Genomic DNA, 22,970 nt, shown 5'->3' with positions numbered 1-22,970 from the left:
AAATTAACCAAAATGGACCCGCAGATAAGCGGATACGGTAAAACTGTGGACTTTTACTGTAGACTGGATTTTATGGTTGTGAATAAGCCTGGGACGAGGCTAGTTGTGAATGGGTAAACATTGTTGTCACTTTTATCTCAAATTATATTGTCCAATTCAGGTTTCACTGCAGATGAATATAGTTACTAACCAATAAACATTTATTATACATAATACAATAATAATGCTTAAACAAGAAACAAAACGAAGGAATTCAGGAGGAATTGAATCCTTTAGAAAAGTGGACCTTTCTCCTTAACCATTTCACCATTATTTCATATAAGTTCCGAGATCATAACAAAACCATTTAAATTGTAAACAGAACAAATGGACTGGAAGAAAGAAACTGTTTATTGATGACCATACACAACATTGATATCCAGGTTTCAGTCATGTCTTTTCCAGGCAGAATTCATAATACATTCTCCTTGATTAGCCTATATATTATTCCATAATACATTATTTTTTCTTTTTATTGATAGATCACAGGTAGACATGAAACAGGGAGAGAGATGGGGGGAAGACACACAGCAAAGTTCGTCGGGATCGGAACTCGAACCCCCGACACATGCTGGATTACCAGCCAAGGTGCCTGGACCGCTAAACTGGCCCAGGCCCATAATACATTCTTATTGATTACATATTAGACCTGAGAATTGAGTGTGATTGTCATTTTTGTAACCAACAGTGGTGCTTTGTTTAGACACATTAACAATAGCAGTGACAATGCACCATAAGTTGTCTCAAGCTTTGGTGTACATGTGAAGATAAAGGGACAGTGTTTATCCTTTTAGGACAAGACATTGGGTTCCATTATGCAATGGACAGTTGCTCAAACCCGAGAAGAACACAGAGCAGCTTAAAACAACATTTAATCTTGGATGGTTAATCACAATTACAGTATATGGCTTCTCTGGGAGGGTGATGATTGCATGAGGTCTCATGACATTATGGACAGTGGGAGCTTCCTGCTTCCATCTGAGACACCTTGGGGAATGATTGGAGAAATAATTAATTGTAAAAATGTCAGAAATAAGTGTAAATGAAGTATACTCAAATGTGAAACAACAAGAAACAACATAACAATATAAACTAGCTCCAAACATTTGTTGGGACTCCTAGATATCTAATTTATAATTGTCATACTCTTTGCCATTGCAAACAGTGTAACAAAATCAACATTCCTGCATTTGAAATTAAGGCTGAATTAACGTAAGCAGGATGTAATACGAGTTTTTGCGCTAACGCATAAACCTTGCCATTGCCACATCTATACCTGGTTATCGATAGACCTGAACTGCCAGGTCCATCGGGTGTTGTAGAGAAAAGGACGGAGGTCAAACCGGTTGTCGTCGGGGCTGTAGCTTTCGGCGTGGTAGGCCGGTGTTAAAGTGGTCATCTTGTGGCGGTTCACAGAGTACATCCTGAAGAAGTGCTTCACCTTCTGGGCCACCTGGTATGCACACAGCAATGTTCATTTGAGACACTACACCTTGACCAAAGTTGTAATTTACCACTTGCAAGCGCTTGTCCCTTGTTTGAGCATGTTATTATAGGCGAACATCTTCACAAATTTGAAAATATTTCTAAGATTTCATTATTTTATTTCTAAACGCGTTGTGAGCTGGTAGATGGGTTATTTTTTGCTATTTGACAAATTGACATACAAGGAAGTAGAGCATAGCAGTGGCCTGTTTGGCACCGGCACTGGAGTCAGGAGTCAGACTCCTTTTATTTTCTCCATAGACAACATTTTAAAGTGGGCCCTGATCCAGAAAAGGTCAGGGGCTGCTGTTTTATGCTAAGCTCTATAGGTCTTAAGAGCGGCATAGTTAAAAATTTGACAGCAATATATTAATGGAATTTCTGCATAATTAGACACAAACTATATTCAAAGTCAACCTATGACTATGGGAGGCTATATAGAAGACCATTATTTAATCAGGTTTGGAAGATTTGCTATTCATGTGTGCAAAATCAGAAATATGTTGTTTGCATGAATCTCAGTTGGCACAACAATTACATATTACAGAGGTAAAACCTAGGGAACATTCAATAATTGTGTTCAAGATGAACAGGGAGTTCCCTGTGACAATTACTGCCAAAGAAAACAAACACCAGACATTTCCTCAACAACAGAATGTGTGAAACCTGCCAAGCTGGTTCACTTGCCACCCAAAGGAGTTCATGTGGTTTCCCCCATTTTCACAAACAGAGACGGAGGGTAACGGTCCGTGACTGAACACACTGACCTGCATGGGAGAGAGTATCTCCTTCCACATGTGAATGAGTTTGCAGTACATGCTATAAGGACCACACTTGGATATCTTCCTCAGGCGCCCGATCACCGACAGCTCAGAGTAGGTCATACCCATGTCCGCCTGAAGGGGGTCGTTGAGGGAGGTGGGGGAGTGTGTGTGTGTGTGTGTGTGTGTGTGTGTGTGTGTGTGTGTGTGTGTGAGTGGTGGGGAGGGTGTTGGACGGATAGAGATGCAAGGGGAGAGGAAAGACGAGAGTGTGGAGGGGACAAAGAAGGTTATGAAGAGAGAATTGGAAATGGATAGACAGAGGGAGACATACAGGGCACAAAATGGGAGAGCATGTTACAGATAGTCAAAACAGATCTGTGTTTTGTACAGGTTACTCCCTCCGGACTGACAGCAACGGTTCATTAAGTCCAAGGACACAGTGGCCCCATTTACATGCAGAAATTAATTCGGAATGAATGGATTCATTCCAGTCATCAGAATAAAAATGCTCATGTAAACACCTCAATTGGAATAGAATATCCCATTCCGAATGAATTTTCATTCTGGTCTGGAGGGGTGGTATATACCGTTTCAATCGGTATAGATCACCATATAAACACTTTATTCCGAATGCTACTGGGAGTTTGGAATACATTATTTTTGTCTTATTTTTGTCTGCCCTTTTAATAGTAGACTATAGTGCTTTATGCCCATGTCTAAGTAGGGATGGCCATTTGGAGACATTTTATGTGCGCAGAAAAATACAAATACACCAAGTTTATAAAATGCGCTTGTTTTGGGTGGAGGTCGCGTGTGGTTGCAGGGACTGCGCTTCAAAATATATTTTTATTTTATTTCATCAGATAATAGCTGTTAGTGTTTGTCGGTTATTCATTTCTTAAGGGATAACGGTTATGGGTTGGCCATCTCTATAGTCCAAAGTTATATTCCGAATGAATGCTTTGGTCATGTAAACAATTGAGGAATAGGAATACTTGTATTCAGGTTCCATGTAAACAGTTGGGTATGAATCTCTGTTCGGAATGAATTCATTCATTCTGAATACATTTTGTGCATGTAACTGAGGCCAGTGAAGAAGCTCAGCAACTTGCAGGTTGAGGAGACAGGACAAGCATAATGGTGGGTATGTGCAAAACATTAAGTATCATCAGGTCCTGCAACCATGTGCAAACAAGAGTTAAGTCGTTAAGTAAATTAAACCAAATTGTTTCCTGGCAGGAAGTTAAACTGCCAGCCTAACCTGGGCAGACAGAGATATATAAAAAAAACACCATCACATGAAGACCAATCACCACAAACATAAAAAAAAATCCTCTTTTACTTCAACAAAAATAGCCCCTATATGGAGGATGTCAGTACATAAGTGTGGCTTTTTGTGATGATGGATAATGTTGTGCATTAGGGATGGAATTAGCAAACAAATTATGTTACATGGGTTGCCTTTGTGGACTTTAGGATGGACAGAGAAGTCAGTTATTGTTGATGAAGGAAATAATTGACTATGCCGAAACATTTCCTTTGACATAACAAATCTGGTATAATCCGCATGTTAATATTTGCATCTTCTACTGTGTACAAAGAAGCTGACGCACACCAAAGTCCTTGTAGCGGTGCCGGCACACGGGAGAAAACTGTAGAGGAAAAACAAGAGGGTGGCCGCACACGCCAATAGCCAGAGTGCCAATATTCTATTAGGACAGCAGGTAAGACAAAAATGAATCCAACGATTCGGCGGTTAAGCCTTCATCATTCCCTGATATGGCTATTACAATTTACAATTTACAATTTAGGCATTTAGCAGACGCTCTTAATCCAGAGCGACTTACATTAAGCAGTAACAAAAGCATGGCATACATCACATATATAAAACGTAGTTATCATGAATCATGCGTAGACTAAGAACGTAACAGTGGAGTATCTATGTAAACTATACATACTATACTATACTATATAATATATTATACATATGTACTATAAAGTGCTATGACTACATGAAGTGCAATTCTAGAGCTGTCTACGTAACAAGCTATAAGTCTGTTTAAAATACTATCTAAGTCTACATAATGTGCTATCTAAGGGGCTAGGCTAGGGCAAGTGCTACGGGCCATGGTGGAGTCTGAAGAGGTGGGTTTTCAGACTACGGCGGAAGATTGGGAGTGAGGCTGCAGTTCTGACTGTGATGGGAAGTGCATTCCATAGTTTTGGAGCCAGAAGGGAGAAGAGTTTGGGACGTGTGGAGCGTTGTCCCGGCGTTTTTAGTGAAGGTACCTCCAGCTTCCCTGCTATTGGCGTGTGCGGCCACCCTCTTGTTTTTTCAAGATTTCCTCTATAATATTTGCATCTTCTCCATCTACAGTAGCCTGCCATTATTAGCAACTCTTTGCTAGCGGTGATAAGCTACGGCTAGCAGATATGCTATTATTCCTTAGACTGAACCTGTAAACCACTCCAGGATGTACCTGTATATCCTGGAACTCGTGTCACCAGGCTGTTTTCAATATACTGCTCAGTATGAGTCAGGTCAGGTCTAGAGCCCAGCTCTGCATCAGGTAAGTTGCACACACACATACATGCACATTGCACACACACATACATGCACATTGCACAATACACATTCATGCACATTGCACACACACATACATGCACATTGCACACACAGATTTCTGCATCCTCTCTAGACCTGATCCCTAGCCAAGTGTTGTTTTGAATGCGTGTTGATGAATCATGTCTGTCAACCGCACGATTATGAAATAACCAGCCCGGCCCTATAGGTCCAAGCATACTGGGTTTTGACCCAGTCTTGTTCATCTCAGTGAGGCTTTTTCCTGGCTAAATAAAGGGTTACAATAAATACTACTTAAATGATAATTCTCTCTACACAGCTACTGTAGCTGTTGTGCCTCATTTTAGACTAGAGGAACAGAAGCTGCAGTGTGTCTCTAGTAGTACTACTGCCAGACAGATTTCACCTGAGAACAAACAAGCCAACCACAATCAGACCGAGAGCTACAATAACAACAAGAGTGACCCTGGATTGAATCCAACCAGTTACAGTTCCATACTGTAGCACAGCTATGGTAGCAAACTCTAAATTCTCCTGTTCCCTCCAGATGACTGCAGAACCTCACCCCAATACCCTGACCTGAGACACATGATACAACCAGCTATTTAAACACAAATGAACAACAAAATGAACTGTGGGGAAGCAAGAAGCTGGGAAATATTCACCAGCATGTTTAAAATAAATTGTATAATGTGAGCAGCTTCTTTTAGTGGTCTGTGTTATTATACCTCATCAGTCTGGGACACCTGTCCGTCACTTAGTGGCTCCAGCTCAGCAGTGGGCGGAGCAGCCAGGATGCTGCAGAGGAAACCAGAAATCATGTCAAATGATAATATTTAGTACATTTATACTACACTAAGTGCTCTGTTAGGACAGTGGGAAAGAAAATCTAAGTTTTCTTTATATTCGGAAACACTGGCATTTTAGCAAATATTACAGGCCAGACTGCACCAATGCAACACAGTAGTGTTGTAGTCGCAACTCCTTGCAACAAAACAGTTTTGTGGCAGGTCCACAAGTCCTTGCAACTGCCATTGGGGATAATGGTTGCAAGTAGTTGCATTGGTGTAGGATGATGAAATAGTGTACATTTTCTCTAAATCTTGAAATAGACATTATTGCAGTCTGCCGTCACCCAGGCAGATGCGTGCACCTTGCGACCAAGCCCTTTCTCGCCCTCAGGGCGTCTTACTGGTATGCATATTCCCATGATTTGTACTAGCAGCATGGATCACCAGAAAACTAAAAATGATAATAGGAAGCTGCTACCAATGTCTCAAAAACACTTTTAAATATTGTTTGAGGGTTCAGTTAATGAGTAATACGAGAGTAATAGTATTCAAAAACATCTGCCCCTTCCCTTTCAGCGAAAGACCACAGTGTTCTCCTGACTTCACCTTGTCAGGGCAGTGAGATGGAAATGCTCCACACAGTAGAGTAGGAAGCTCTTGAGGTCTATCTTACTGACTCCTCCGATTGGGTTAATGTCAGCACTGGAACAGTCATACTTAGTGAAGTAGCCTGTGAGACTGAGAGGAGAGAAGGAAGGACCACAAATGTGAAAGGAAAGAATGAAAAGAAGGAAGGAAGGATTGGTGTATATTTGATAAGACATGTTTTCTTTTAATAAACAGAGCTACAATCTGATACAACTGCTCTCATTGACAGTGCAGAAACCTAACGTTACCTCTCATCCACGTTAGCTGAACCCAACACCAGCAGGCCTCCTGGCTTGCCATTTGCCCAAAGACTCAACTGGGCAAACAGATAGGCTAATATCATCCTGATACGAGCCTGAGTGGGGGCGCGTGCACGCACACACACATGCACACGCACACGCACACACACACACACACACACACACACACACACACACACACACACACACACACACACACACACACACACACACACACACACACACAGGAAGGGCTGTTACTGAAACATTCAGCGGGAAAATTGTTAACTTGTTTGCAAACTACAAAGAAGAAATGCAAGCGAGCAAGAGAGAGAGGGAGAGAAACATGAAAGGCTTACCAACCTGCACATTCTGCAGTGCTAGGTTCTCCCTGAGGGTTCCACCGTTTGCACGGAACTGGGGCCACTTTCCCGTAACCATGGAAAATATACCCAGCATGGCTTTCACGGCCATATCTATATTGATATTCATATGGGTGCTGTAAAAAACAAGAAACAATGGTTTTGACAATGTCAATAACATGAAATTAAGTTCTAGCTCCTCTAGTTCTTCAAGGATAGGTGAGAGTAAAGCAATGAAAGACGCTTGTGATACACTTGTGTATCTAAACGAATAGCAATTTCAGTATTCATATGTCTCGTACAGTCCAATTAATATTTATGATCACGCACGTCTCTACCAAAGCCAGACAGGAAAACGTACACTACGTTTGTACACTAAAGGCCAAACCGCACCAACTGCACCAATGCAACTCCTTGCAACAAAACACTTAAGGCAACTCCTTGTAACTGTCATTGGAGACAATGCTTGCATTTGGGCTTAAACCCTAACCTAAGAGGAATCGAATCAGGTAACCATGAGAAATCTCTGGATTCTATGGATTAGAGCACATTTTAGTTAAAGTTAAAGTTAATGTTAATTCAGGATAGAAAAGCATTCCCATTTTTTCCCAGCAAGCCAAATGACATCATGATGACGTTATGATGCAGACCTGATGAAGAACGTGTATGAATTCTGAAATTAAGTAACGTTAAATTCAGTTCCTAATCTTTGTTAATGCATTTCGAATGCCCCAAATACAGTAATGTATGTCTTATACGTGCTTTGCCATAGATACCCAAAGCCAAAACTGGATAATTTCTCACCCCCCAAAATCTGCCAGGTTAATACCATCCCTACGTACCTGCCAATCTGACTGGCCAGTTCCTTGGCGGCGTTGCGCGTGCCCTCTGACGAGTTCTCGCTGGCCATGTAGCAGGTGGTGAGGACTCGAGCACACAGCTCTCTGGGTTCCTCGGGACTGTAGGACACATCTCCAACCAATCTGCGTACATCCTCCAGTACCTGACTGTCTGAGGGACCGGGAAGAAACGCACAGATGGAGGAGGGAGGGAAGCAAAGAGAGAGGGAGAGAGAAAGAGATTGTTTTTCTCCTGGTAATTTGTCTTGTACCTTGTATCAGACTTGTGATCAAAGTCAAGTATCTTACATGGGTCTTGCATTCAGTCTGAGTAAAGCCTGTGATAGAACTGGTACTTACTGCCGTCACGTACAGCCCGGCAGACCAGCACACACATGGAGTAGACAAGAGAGGCAGAAGAGGAGCTGTCTACACCTCCACTTAAAGGCAACAGAAACCCACCCTGGAACAGAACGCGCAACACAACCACTAAAGACGACCGCTTAAACATTTCTATTTTCCTATTGGAAGGTTAAATGTGTGTTATCACAGAAAAGTCAAGCTCCAGTCCTGACTGAATATTAATGAGATGTTACAAATGCAATTTGACCAACCAATCTGTAAGATTCGTCTTTAAGCTCATTAGACTCTGCTTGCCCCGCCCAAAAGAAATCAACGTTGTGTTAAGTCATGTTACATTATTCACATGATTTAATAAGCTCTCCACAGTACATGATTTAATAAGCTTTCCACAGTATGCAAGAGCATTCCATTCTTCTGACTCCCAACCCCTCCTCACCTCACCTGCATAGTGACCTGAATTCTGTATTTTTCTAAACCTTACACTATCCAACTGTGGCTAGGGGTATGGAGAGAGGCCGCACATGATCCCCAGCGCTGACATGCCTGTGCATTTCAGTTGTGTGCTGGAGACTACAGGGTGACTACAGGGTTTCATATATACAGTGTCCACTCCATCAGCACAGCCAAAGTGCCCTTGAGCAAGGTACTGAACTCAAAGAGAAATTGATCCCCCTTTCTTCTTTTCCTAGGTCTCACCTGCCCACTCCTCCTGAGGTAGTCCCACAGCCAGCAGGCAGGTCCTAGACTGGGATGCACAACAGAATTAACACAGTAAAACCAGGTTATTACCATGATGACATTAACATTAAATTGTTAACATTACCTGATTATTTTCAGTAGCACATTTTAGGCATTGTATAGCAGATGCTCTTATGCAGAGAGATGTACAAAGTACAAGGTCTGAATAAGTGGGCAGAAACCGTGTAACACAATGCAGGGTAAGTGGTTGAGTAATAAGTGTTTAGAGTGCCAAGAAAACAAGTATGTGCTACACAACATAACTAGGATAGCAGATGGACATCAAACCGATCATTATATAATGAACATACCTTCAACATAACATACTGTACTTAGCGTCTGTGAACAACCAAACAGTATACAAGTGTACAAAAAAGGAGTGATAGGGTACTGTACGTAAACACAGACATTGTAAATTCTTGTTGACTGGCTACCATAGTTTGAACTCCTCACACATAAACCTTGATTCAACTTTCTTGTTTTATTCTCTGCAACCAGACTATATTAGATTAGATATTCAATGTCCTTGGGACAAGAAAAATGTCAGCACATAAACTAGCAGTGAGAACTCCTTTTGTCACATAGCATTAGTTGGTGTTCTGTAAGGTAATTCTGTAAGGTAATACTAAAGGTGGCCTTACACTAGCCGATTTTTTTCAATCTGAAATCTGATAGCACCACACACTACAGGATAATCGGAGCGGGGCAGAGCAAATATCAAACATTCTTGATGTTGATCGGGCCGATCCCGATCGCGCTTTGAGCGGTCGGGCACCCCCGAACGTCAAAAATGCCCGATTATCGGCTAGTGTAGTGTAAGGCCACCTTTAGTAATAATGTAATAATTTGGACTCTGTGTTACACCATGGTTTAATGTACAGAGGAAACAGGATGAGTTAACCAGTGAGGCAGGATATACTGTTTTCTTAGGCTATGAAGATGTTTTCTCCTATCGTAGACAATGAAGCCAAAGACAGCAGTTGGGGGAGTGAAATGAATGTCACACAGAAGCGATTAATGTTTAAGTGGATTCATTATGCAACCTTTCAGTCTGCCTTTATCGCCCTCATCTATTTTTGATTCCAGCAAGCCTGACAGTGGCTGAGGACAATACTAGCCTTCAATCTAGATAAAGGATGGCCACATTACCCCGGTACTCACAAACGTTATCTCCTTTCGACTGTAGGAACCGAGCTCCAACTTGGTTGTTACACATGCACCATGTTTAAATCGACAGACAGAATATTGAAAGGGACACATTTTTGCAGAAGACAGTTTATGACCTGTGTGAATGAGTGAGGCAACTGTTTTAGTAAGGGATAGCTCACCCCAAAAAATAATTATTTTAATTTCTATTGATTACCCATCCCATGAAGCCTTGAATTCAAGAAGCCTTGACTCAAAGGAGTCTCCTACCGGATACTCTGCCGGTTATCATATTATTGGCTTAGGAATGCAGGAAATAAATAAATAAAAATCAAACTTGAAGTGAGTGGCACAAGATGTATTTATATTGACTCACATGATGTCACATTATGTTTACTGCTGTAACCAAACATAAAAGGTCCATAGACTTGACTTGACTTGGTTAAAAGTGCTCTAAACAATAAAAGTCCATAGACTTGGCTGCTAGCACCCCTCAAAAATCTCCATGAATTCAAGGCTCCATGGGCTGGGTAATCTAATCGATAGAAGAAAAGGCATTGTGGGGGTGAACTCTACCTTTAAGATTTTTCCTCATGAAGGGTTTATATGGAGGGTGAAATGCTTCATATAAAAACCTTTGTTCTATAATTCGATTATGATTTGTGGCAGTAGGTAGTGTTCATGACCAGTGAGCTGTGATAATGTGTTTTATAATGTCCCAATTGAAAAACATAGCAGCTGTAAACGATGTACCACTCAGGAGGTACAAGCGTTGGAGGAGGAGATGAGTGCATCAAAACTGAAGCTGAATCCTGAATGAATCCTGTGTTCTGTCGCTAAGGGTTTTGCCGTGTGTTTGTGTGTGTGTAAACAAAACTCAAGTAATCTACTGTAATTCCTCTGGCAACAAGTAAATGTCCAACCTGATCTCTTCCTCTGGTGTGTGGAACTGCCATGATATTGGTTGGTGAGTGGGGAGGTAGATATCATCGTCACAGGACAAACAGAAGTCAACTTTGACCCTGTGACACGGCTGGTGCTCACTTTCCTGTTAGAGGACAGGTGAGTGGGAGACAGAAACAGAGCGAGATAGTCAGTGAAGCTGCAGCATGCATGCAAGGTGGTGTTATTTCTGACAGACAGACAAAGAGAATACAAACTGAAAGCTGTTCAACCCATCACCACAATACACAGAGGAAATCACTGTGGTTTCCAAGCAAGTTCCTGAAGAGAGCACAATAGAGCACCAAGCGCCCCTGTGCTGTGACAGGCTCATGTGCTGTGCAACAGTATGACATGTGAGAGCTAAATATCAAGCATGCTATTTTTGTCTGGTCAGTTCTTACAGTAGAGGCCTGCAACAGGTAAACATAATGCAGGCCCCTCTGCATGAATGCAAGCATACAATATGTGCACCCACCCATTCATACACAAATACTGTACTGCACATGCACACACAAACTCACTCACTCACTCACTCACTCACTCACTACATAAGCATGCCATTAATTTGAAATAACGAGTACATACAGTACACTACATACATGTACAGGACTGGACGGAATGATTCCATTTACACAGAGATGTTAATATGTTGGAACATTTTTTACTGTGTGCTATCTTTCAAGTATTAGTGAGAGAGAAGACAAATTAAATTCCAGTCCGGCAAAGCTATATCCTATCCACACACTATTATTTATTTTTCCTGATGATGAATATATCATTTAAAAAAATTGATAAATATTTAATAGTGGGTATAATTTGAATGCCACAGCATACAAAAATACTGTAACATTCATCAGTTTGTCATGCATGGCCGTTTTCATGCATTCATAACTTTTCAAATCAACACAGGTTTCTTTTCAGATCTTGAAGAGTCAAAGATTCTTCTGATCAAAGGGAACAAAGGGAATCTACCAATGTGCCTCAAGCCTGTTTCTGATCATCTTCTCGGCCATAACTGAGATTTTCAGCCCATGTGATTCTCACATTAAAAGCAACGGGCTGATTGCTGAGATCAGCGTGGACTGTCTAAAGTGCCATGTAAGGAACACCCAGTCTGTGTACCAGGCCCAAAAGAGTGTGAATGACAGCATGTACCTGCTGCTGCACAGGCCTAAACCACACCCGGAGAGGCCGAAGACGACGAGCACAGTGAGAGTTATGTTTATTTGTCCAACACCGTCCTGCTTGCAAAAAAGGCTCTCAGCCGTGCAGGTAGACTAGAAAATAGCAGCTCTTATAAACTGATATGGAGCGTTGGTCATTGCATTATGACGTAGCCTGCACCAATCAAATAACCATATTAACCAATAAATAGTAGCGTGTAGATCTCAACCAATGAAAGTGTTTGGGGCCGCGAAACCTCGCTCAAATAGAGACTTTGCGAGTGAATATATGGATGGGTGGACGATGTTGCTCTGCTCGCATCAGTGCGGATGAGGTGTTATGTGCGCGGTCGGGGTCTTGACATCATAATAAAACAGATCAAGTGATCCTGGTTACTCTGGACTGGAGGTCAAATCTCACCATATGAGGCTGGCACACCTCTCCTCTGTAACTACGTACATCCTCTAGGTCCAGGGTGGCCGTTACAACCTCCTGTATGATGCACGCACACGCATATGCACCCGCATACACGCACGCACACGCGCACACGCACACGCACACACACACACACACACACACACACACACACACACACACACACTTGTTACTGTCGAGGATTCAAGCGTTTCAGTCCTTAGACCTACATCAGGCTAATACTCATCATAATGAACCACTCTAAGTCCATACCACATCGTCCATGGAGAACTGTGCGCCGTGTGCCACGATATCGCCATTGATAGCCACCATGGCACAGCCATCATAATAAACACGGTCCCCGTCGCAGCCCTTCTGGTTGGCATAGAGGTAGATCCCCCCACTCTGAAAAACAAACAAACATGAGATAAGCAGTCAATGGCATGCCGTTCTATTCTATATTAAGCTGATTAAATGCTTTAGCCGTTTGTATTACTCCAATAGCGACTTTTTGTATTTTAATTTACAGATATATCTGTACAACACAAGATTGTCCTCACATTATGCAGAGCTGCTGCAGTTATCTCTTCTCATTTTACCCGTCTCTCACTTTACATTTTTTGAAGATTACACAAAGCATGTGTGGCTAAATCTAATTGCATAAAAAATGCCAAATAAAGTAGTGCTGTTCATATAACAATGGCTGAACGCTCAACACATTAAATCCCACTCTAACTTTCAGTGTGGGACTTACTGTATGAAGCAAACATTAGTCGCAGCAGAAGTGACTTTGCCATCTCTACTGGCCCATACAGGACTTGAGAAAAGAAACTAGCTGACAAATTGTCTTTTTTTCCCCCAAGTAGACTACCACTTTGAGTTGGCCTGCCAATATGATAATTATTATTTCTGTAGTTCCTTTTTTTACCCACTTCTCCATTTACAACTGATTACAGACATTTGGGTGAGTGACATTTGCAGCATTTAGTTTTTGTTTTATACTTTTTGACATCTCTGACTTATGTAGCGAGAAATGTAAATAGAGCCCCAGCAATGTCTCCCTTATTCTTACAGCTAGCTATTCAGACTGCCTACCTTTTCTCAGACTGGCTTCAGATATTGAAATGCAATACATTCGATTACCATTCTTGTTTTAAATGTTGTTTATGTTTCACACTGATCACCCGGGAACAGGTCAGACAGTGATCACAGTGTATGATTAAGGAAAATAAATAAATATTCATGTGTAGCCTTTCTGAGAGAGGAATTATCTACGACTATGTATGTGTTTATGTAATTATCTATCTATGTTGTGTCCCCCCAGATCTCGAAACACCAAACAAATTATTATCGAATCTACATCAGAGCCATCTCTTGCCAATTGTGAGCCATTAAAACTGAATATAGAAATAATAATCAAGTAGAAGATGGGACAGAAACTAAATATGCAATGACTGTAAATCCTATGAAATAAACAATGATGCCATCTGGTGGTTACTAGCGTAAACTACCTGTGTAGGATAACGTATGTGTAGATTGTGTACCTTGTTGGTGGCTGATTTAATCAAGTTGACTCTAAGGTCAGCCTTGCGTAGCTCATGGTGGCTGGCTGAGGAGTTGGTGATGATTTCGACCCCATCCAGACCCATGTATATATGAGGGCTAAGGGAGCAGAGATAACACAACTCTATTTTATTACAGTGAAACAAGAGTGTAGACAATGACACACAAGCAACCATCAGCATGACCATAGTGATGGTGGTATGTGGAAGGGCTGGCGTTATTAAGTTAAGTTACTGTGGAATAGGGGATCTATGGGCTGGCAAGTAGACTATATCTAGGAAAGACAAGACAAAGAGCACAGCCATTTCATAAACTGGGCATAAAAAGTGTGAAGATACGTGAAAATAAATATACCCAAAACATCAAGAGGACTCTGTAACTGATCAGTAACGAGATACTACTGTAATACTATTATTTTACCCAGTAACGAGTAGTGTAAGGCAGCGGTTCCCAAACGTTTTGAGCCGTACACTCCCTGTTACCTCTCGACCTAGCGGGCACACCCCCCTATAGACGGATATGAACATATTTTTACATGCAACATGTATTTGTTTATCATATATGTGACATATTATCAGAAATTGGCCGCCTGCATACTGTATATGTCTCTACATAAGTACATATATGTACAAACGTACATATATCCATATACAGTATGTGGAGTTGTGGACATAAAAGCTATATACTGTAGCTGTCTCAAAAATCACCCGTGTGAAGTGAGGGGTGCTCTTATCATCATACTGTACAACTCTTTCCGGCCAATCACAATTTGCGTCCTCACTTTTGTCTTCAATGTTTGTGTTTACACAATGTTTTTCATAATTTCACCCCTCCCTAATTATTGGACAGTATTGGGATGTTGATATTCATTTAGTATTCATCTTAGGGCTCCAAATCACACCTTGGAAAGCATGAGTGTCTATTTCAAACACAAAGTGGGTTTTTTTTACGGCAGTAATTTCACTGTCATAATTTCACCCCCCTCCCTATCTAATTATTGGTCAGTATTAGGATGTTGATATTAATAAACAATGCCGAACAGCAATATTAATACAAATTATTAGGGATGCACAACTATAAAACTAAGACCAATATCCGACCACAATGGAAACAAGCCTAGGCCCTAGGGGCTTGGCCCAAAGCAGCTGTTAATGAAGTATTCAATCAATCAATAAATAGCCTATACTCTTTTCCAAGTGTTTTCACATCTGAATGACTACTGAATGAGATGAGTAAACAAGTTAAATGTAGAACAATGTAAAGTTTATTTTTACTTAAGATTTTACATCATATTTGATTTGGATTTTCTTCTAGACTAGATGTACTAGACACTTTTGATTTATATTGAACTCATTGATGAATTTTTACACTTTTCATTTATTAAATTTTTTTGCTGGTGAAAACCGATTAAATATGGATTATTTTGAGACCGTTCCCGTTCCGATGTGGCATGGCCCATTCCGATTATATCGTGCATCACTACAAATTATTAATATTGCTGCCGATAATCGGATATTTCAATAATCGGTCGATCCCTACACTCACAGACAGCAGAGTACACACCAGCGTACCACAATACACAAACACACACAATACACAAACAGAGATACCAAATCAAACAGATCACCCCTGGGTGGGGACTGGGGACCTTGACTGATTTTGTACTTTTTATACTACTACTATTTTTAGCATGGACATATTCATATGTAAAAAGAAATAGTACATATTACATATAACACAGGTTTTGTTGGCTGACTTTTGAAAACATTTAGTTTAAAAGGCCAAGAGAGATTGCCGCTTTATTTTATAGCCTTTTTGGCAGATTGGTGACTCATATTATTGAGGGGCGCTAGCCCCTCCTATATACAGCTTTTGTCCCCACACGTCTCAATATTTGCCATTGACAATGAAATAAGTAATATAATATTACTTTTTAAAGGGGTAATACATAAAAGGAGTGATATGTAATATGTAGGAGTAACATATTAGTCTCCTGAGAAATCAACTCAACACTACATAGTAATGGGACTCTCTCTCTTATACGTATCTATACACTACCTTCTAGGACTCCAGAGCTCTTGACATATCTCACTCCCAATGCAGGTGTCCTTGGTAGAAAGAACGCAGTAACCAAAGGGAACAGTATCCTTGAGGACACAAGATGTCAGTTTCAAATCATTATCAGTTAATTACCCATCCTTTGTAAATCTTCCATGTGAAAATTAACGGTCTAACTCTAACCAACCATCTTTAAAACAATTAACCACTAGCATCCATGTTCTGGGGATAACGTTCGTTGTAATGTGACGAGTTGTAAGCTTGTAGATCAGCTATTTTTTACGAAGATATTTGGTTTAACTGGGAAAAAAATGTATAGTTTAACTGATCAAACCCCCAGGTCTTACCTGTCCTGTCACCTCCTGAATCATTCTGGGCAGGAAATACTCCTCTACACATCTAGAGAAACAAAAGAAAATGTGACAATATCCTTACTAACCAATCATGTTAAAGATTGTCTTGGGGAACACCCAACAAATGTATCTGTCAAAGACCAATTTGGACGAGCAAAAAAAAATAAAAGAAAAAATGAGTTTTAGAACACACCTACACATCTACAATGGGTTATTTTCCACACAGTTTAAAAGTAAATGTCAATATGTAAAAAGAATATCAGTATATTATCAATATCGGTAGTTGATATATATGGCAATACTGGTATCTGTCAATGGCCAATCTTGACTAATGTCACTGTATTGTACAGATTTACATCTGATGCTATCTTGTGAGGACCAACCTGACTGGGTTCCACGGTGAAAACCAGCGCAACTCCCTGTAGTTCCCAGTGTTGGCCATGTGCATTTTAGGTCTTATGAGTAGTATCTTCCTTTAGAATGGAAGCAGAATAAGACAAATTAGTTTAGTTATAGTTCACTCGTACTGTAGTACAGACCACGCTGTGGCTTTCAAACCGAACATCGTTTAAGATTCTTTATTTAAAAGAGGAGATTAACCTGTCAGGATAAACAATTGGTTATGCATGGATTGGGTAGGCAGTGGGGAGGAGGGTATATTGATTTAAATCATTCATGTTGATTAGGTACCATAGGCTGTGAAATTAGTATTGGCTTGAATGGGTTCAAAAGGTGGGCTAAATTTATTTCACAGAAGGTAAGTTTATTACCGTCTTTGTCTTCAAAATGTCCCTTATATCAGGTATCAGGTAGGAGATATACATCATAACTAACGTATGGTTTGCTAACATACCTGTTAAGGAACAGCACTCGACAGTTGTAACGCACATTATGATGCATGATGGGCCTGAGGGTCATAATAACAGAAGGAAATAATCAGGTACAGGAACAGACAAACAAACAATTTCATGGTGAATTCAGTGATATACCCATGAGAAAGACTAATTCTTGTTTAGATGATGGGTGGTATCATTGATTTTGTAGTTACAGCAGGACATATAAATAATGAGTTTAGCCATTATATAAACGCTGTCCAATTGTTCATTATGAACCAAATATATCAAATTGATCATAGAGGGACACTTTAACTACTGTTAAGCATCAAACTATACTGCATACTTTATCATAGAATAAACTTTCAAATATTGAGGTAAAGGATTTTGACTGCATAAGTCTGTTAGATGTTAGACGCAAGGATATACTAACATGCCCACATCACAGATGATGCCCTGGGTGACCGGAGATTCCAGAAGTTTCCTGAGCACCTGGAAACTGTGGAGCAATGTGTCCGACTCATAGAAGTGATCTGCACAGCCATAGCCACTAAGGAAGATGGACGAGAAGACAGAGAAGGAAAATAATCCGGGAGATAAGAAGTAGAATGATAGTTAGGTTTGTGAGGGTCAGGTCAGGTGGTTTGTTGAACAACCTTTCGGTTAGTATTAATATAATTAATCACGGTATAGACAAAAGCCTCATGAAGAGCACCTCAACGTTTAACGTCATCATCATCATCAGGTATGGCAACTTAAAATGGTTGGAAAACAATTAAACAACAGAGACACGTGTGACATGACATATATACACAACAGGTTTTACTTCATATTTCACAGGCCTGTCCAATTCTCCATCTTGCTACAGAGCTCAGACAACCTTCTCTCAGGTAATGTCTGTGTACTTTGCACAAAATGAGAGGGCAGTAAGTAATATTATGAATGATTTAACTGATATGTGGTGCAATCGGACAGTGGCACCTAGGTCCCCTTTATAAGTGACACCAACTTCATCATTGTTCAGATTTACGCTGAGGAAGGCCTCCGGGCCGAAACGTCTGTGTGTTTGCTTGCTGTTGGGGGAAAACTGAAAAATAAACAAGAATCCTATTGGATACAATGTGAGTGCTGGTATTCTTTTCTATGGACTGTAACTACCAGAACCATGCACCCGATACATTATTACCTTGAACTACTCAACTGAGTGCTTGCTTCTTCTCCTTTCTTCAAGTACTTAGTTCTGTTTTCATTAGCATGCCACTTTTTAGCTTGGGCAAGGTGAAACCTCGTCAGGAAAAAATATGCATTTGTTGCGACTGTAGGTCACAGATTACTATGAAAACTTGCAAAACCCGTCCGTCAGTCCGACTCCATATATGGTTGTCAGAATCAGAATCAATCTTTATTGTCACATCACATTACAAGTAAGGTGGGTGACACGCTTAATATATGTCCGTCTCCATTTATGAGGATCACGACAAGCGTCCTTCCTCTTCGATGTCTCCCTTTTGACTGATACCTGTCCATTCAAACTCTAGACGGGCCCGCCGCAAAGTTATTGGGGCTGCCACCCTTAGATCTCCATATATGGAGCTGACCTGTTCTGACATTCCATATGGTGATCTGACCTCATCAAACCCTGTACACTCAAGACATGCTCCATATATGGCCAGTACAGAATTCATTCCATATGTTGATCTGACCCCCCCATGCCAAAGCGCTCGCCCAGCAGTCTGCCGTCACCCAGGCGGATGTGTGCCATAAAGAGCGACCTCGCCCTTTATGGCGAGGTTATGGGGAGGGAGTATGTTTTGCACTACGTCCGTCCGTCCGTCCGTCCATCCGTCCGTCTGTGAACAGCTAATCTCCGGCACCGTTAACCCGGTGGATGTCAAATTTTGCACATACACTCCCTGGATGCCAACGATGAACCTCTGCCCCAAAATTTCCAGAACAGCCTGTTATAGCGCCACGAGGAGGCAGACCTGTCCAAAAATCCCGCAAATCGTTACACACTATCTCTATAGTCCTGTGTTCAAGATGGATCTGTCCGATATTTCATATTCCATCCTAATTGGCAAACATTGCCTTTCAAAGTTTGCAGGGTTGGCCCTTTTGAAACAAAAAGCCTCAAATCATGAACGCAGCGTGCAATTTACATGAAATCTTTCACAGACTTTCCTACTAGGCTGAGGAATATATCCCACCCTTTTCACATTGGCCTGTTATAGCGCCACCAGGAGGCCACAACTTTTTCTAGTTGTAAGTTGTTTCTGTTTTTATGTTATTGTTTGTTATGTATGTTGCAACTGTCCTGCTGCTACCCAGAACAGGCCTCCCTCGTAAAAGAGATCTCAATGGGATTTTCACCTGTCTACAAGGTAGACAATTTCCATGTACTTGCAGCAGCTTTAAAAAAGGAGGACCCTGTTATAATAGGGGGGGGGGGAATTACTAAATTATAACACAATTATAACAAAATTATACAAATAATCACACCCGTGTGAAATGAGGAGCGCTAATATATTAAAGTCTAACTCATGTTGATTAGGTGATGTAATGGTGATGTAAAACAAACACACAAATTAAACGCCATTAACAATAAAGAGACAATATGATGTAATGAGGCACATTATGACACACATTTTCCCTTCATTGTCAATGGCGTTTACAAAACAAACATTGAACTAAAGACAAACATTAAACCTGTGTATAGGAGGGGCTGGCGCCCCTCAAAAAATTTACAAAATACAAAATTACATGTTCCAGTCATACCAGATTTCCAGCTCTGGCCCCAGTCTGTATTTAGCTCCAAGACTTGGCAGTCTCAATACCTGGAGAGGAAACACAATAGATCAATTGACATCTCAAATGGTCTGAGTTCATTGTCATAATAGCATAATATACTAAAAAATAACTGTGAAATGAACAAAACTGATACCATTTAGGTTTCATTCATGATTTTCCACCCCTTTGTGGAAGCAAAGGGGTGAGGTGGGTCAGTTACACAAATCTGCCTCTGCTGGGGATTGGTTGGAACGCATGTGACCTGACCGGTTTAGACTCGGGAGGGAGACCACTGACTGCATGCATGCATGGCAGGGCTGTGGGTTCTGTGGGTTCTGTATATGTATTTTGACTCTGAGATATCTATTATACAATTGAAAAGGTGTGCCCAAAAAGCTGTGCGCAACCCAGGAACAAAAGGCACCAGCTACTACGTCACTGACACACTGCAACACACACTGCAACAACCCACTAAACACACTAACACGTCACAGACTTACCCTCCGCGTCGATCCACGGCTATCTCCTCATGTCGCGCAGCACGCCCACACTCAACACCAGCCGCGTAAAAATTGTCCTTGCACTGCCACTAAAGCCGCCTCCCGTCCAGACTCACAAACAATATCAATATCAATAATAAACACAAACACGCCACAAGCACCGACACCCCCGCCTAATTTGTTGCCAGGTCTATGAAAACAAGCCCAGAAAAAATGCCATTCAACACGCTACTTACAACTCGCTTACAATTCGCGGACCTGGCAACACTGCATCCTGTTTTCCCATTGGCTACGGTTGCTACAACACGCATTTGCACTGCATGTTGGGAGCAACACAGCTTAATGTAGGGGTCACCGATTGCTGTGCTACATCCCCCTCATGTTCTCACCACCCCGTTCGGCTACACCACACACACTAACCTACACAATTCTCCACATGCAACACAGGGCCCTTATTGGCTAGCCCCCTCACATGGCGATCCCCACGCAGCAAAACACAGGCCAGCCAGCCACACACACACACACCCACACACACACAACGGCCACGTTCGGAAATATCGCACTGAGCGCACTGTGCAAATGCAATGCAAACTAATAGGCGAGTGTGCTTCGGTGCGGTATTTCCGAACGCGCCCATCTCATCGCCACAACGCGCGCAGTCGGATGCCAAGCTCTTCCGCGCATTATTCCTTTCCCAGTCTCACCACACCACGGACTCATTGTAACCTCGCATCAGTGTCACTGCAGACACGTAATCACACTGTGGAGGATTTGTGACTGACTGACTGTGTGTGTGTGTGTGTGTGTGTGTGTGTGTGTGTGTGTGTGTGTGTGTGTGTGTGTGTGTGTGTGTGTGTGTGTGTAGTTTGATTTCAGCATGTTTTACACTGCACAGTTGCGCAGTGCACACCATGGGACAAATCGGCTTTTCACCCCCTGCCACTGTGCCCACAAACGCATGTACAAGAGGAAAACAATCTAAACATTATATACTAACGTCAGCATCGGGCAGATTAACACACACAAGCGTTATTAGTTGACTTTTCTTATTGAAGTGCCTCTGAATTGTAACTGAGTTTATGTCAGTCAGCGATGCGATCCGTTGTTATTCAGCCACCAGCAGCACCATACGCACGGACTGGAGAGAGGCGACGTGTTTCTCTCCCTTCGGCTCATGTAGCCCTCATTGTAACTACAAATATTGTTCCCGAAGAAACAATGTGGGGTCACTGCAATCCAAAAGATTGTACGCCTACTATAATGCAGTCAAGGTCCCCACAAAAATATACTACAGTATGTTCTGCTCCATTCTCAACATCTTTTGGTTTCCAAAAACAGTAACTTATTGTAAGTAAACAAAAACAGTAAAAAGCACTTTCATGTGTGCTTATTTTAATTTAATTTAATTTGCTTTGATGTGAAAATAAAATACAACAAATAATAATAATACCCATCCGTTACTACATGTGAAGGGCACAATACTGGGTTTAAAAACACAGCTGAAACATGAAGTGGAGTCTGTCAAATCTCGCAATTTCCTTCTTCCCATTGCGCTGCAACGGAACTAGGATGAGCCGCCCGAAGGGCGGCGAAATTCTAGTATGTTTACATTGGATTAGCTTTCACTTTATTTATCCATGGGGGAAATGCAAGATTGCACATTAACTGAATTCCAAAAATGTGACAGTCACAGTGTAAATTAACTGGATTATGACAACGTGTCTTCATGTCCTTCATTTATTTATTTAGATATAAGCTATTCAATAATACATTTAATAATAATAATAATCAATAATCCGGTCCCTAACTCTGGAGAGCACAGCTCGTACAGCCGTGATTCCATCCCTGGGCGCGTTCGGAAATAGCGCACTGAGCGCACTGTGCAATGCAAACTAATAGGCGAGTGCGCTCCGGTGCGGTATTTCCGAACGCGCCCCCTGTGTCCTTTTCAAATGATAAAGCCATGTAGCCTTAATAGATCTGGTCAGGTCCATTACAAGGGAAATAGAACTCCTTAAGTTCACTTCTAACGCTATGTTTCTATTTCAAATAGCTATAGTTGTTATGACATTTCTTACTTACTTTTCAGGATTCTCTCAAAGTTCCCGTCAAAGTCTAAAGCCCACTGGTTCAGCGAACAAGTAGCAAGAGTGACTTTACGCCCCATCGCTATTCACTGACACAACTTCACAACAGATTCAACCGAACGTAAAATATATACAACATAGAGCTATAGTCCATAAGTACAGTTATCCACGTGTGTGCAGGAATGACATTTACAGATAAACAGACACAACAATCTATCAATCCTAAACAACACAGCTGTGTTCCGTATCCGGGAGATGTTCCGTCGAA

General features: G+C 41.3%; 1 protein-coding gene across 1 annotated transcript; it reads right to left on the bottom strand.

The window, feature by feature from the left end:
• Positions 1–372: 372 nt before the first annotated feature.
• nadsyn1 (NAD synthetase 1) lies at positions 373–22,948 on the bottom strand. Its single transcript, XM_079497223.1, is given in 22 exon segments — positions 373–1,026; positions 1,316–1,492; positions 2,292–2,420; positions 5,601–5,670; positions 6,270–6,401; positions 6,560–6,666; positions 6,914–7,049; positions 7,755–7,923; positions 8,112–8,214; positions 8,811–8,859; positions 10,922–11,046; positions 12,528–12,599; positions 12,795–12,926; positions 14,066–14,183; positions 16,143–16,231; positions 16,490–16,541; positions 16,879–16,968; positions 17,349–17,402; positions 17,762–17,878; positions 20,104–20,145; positions 20,147–20,162; positions 22,698–22,948. Coding segments are annotated over 22 exon segments (2,103 nt in total). The 5' UTR covers positions 22,783–22,948; the 3' UTR covers positions 373–987.
• Positions 22,949–22,970: the final 22 nt, after the last annotated feature.

Source organism: Electrona antarctica (assembly GCF_951216825.1).
Source record: "Electrona antarctica genome assembly, chromosome: 3".
NCBI lineage: Eukaryota > Metazoa > Chordata > Actinopteri > Myctophiformes > Myctophidae > Electrona > Electrona antarctica.
This window is presented reverse-complemented; position numbering and strand designations above follow the sequence as displayed.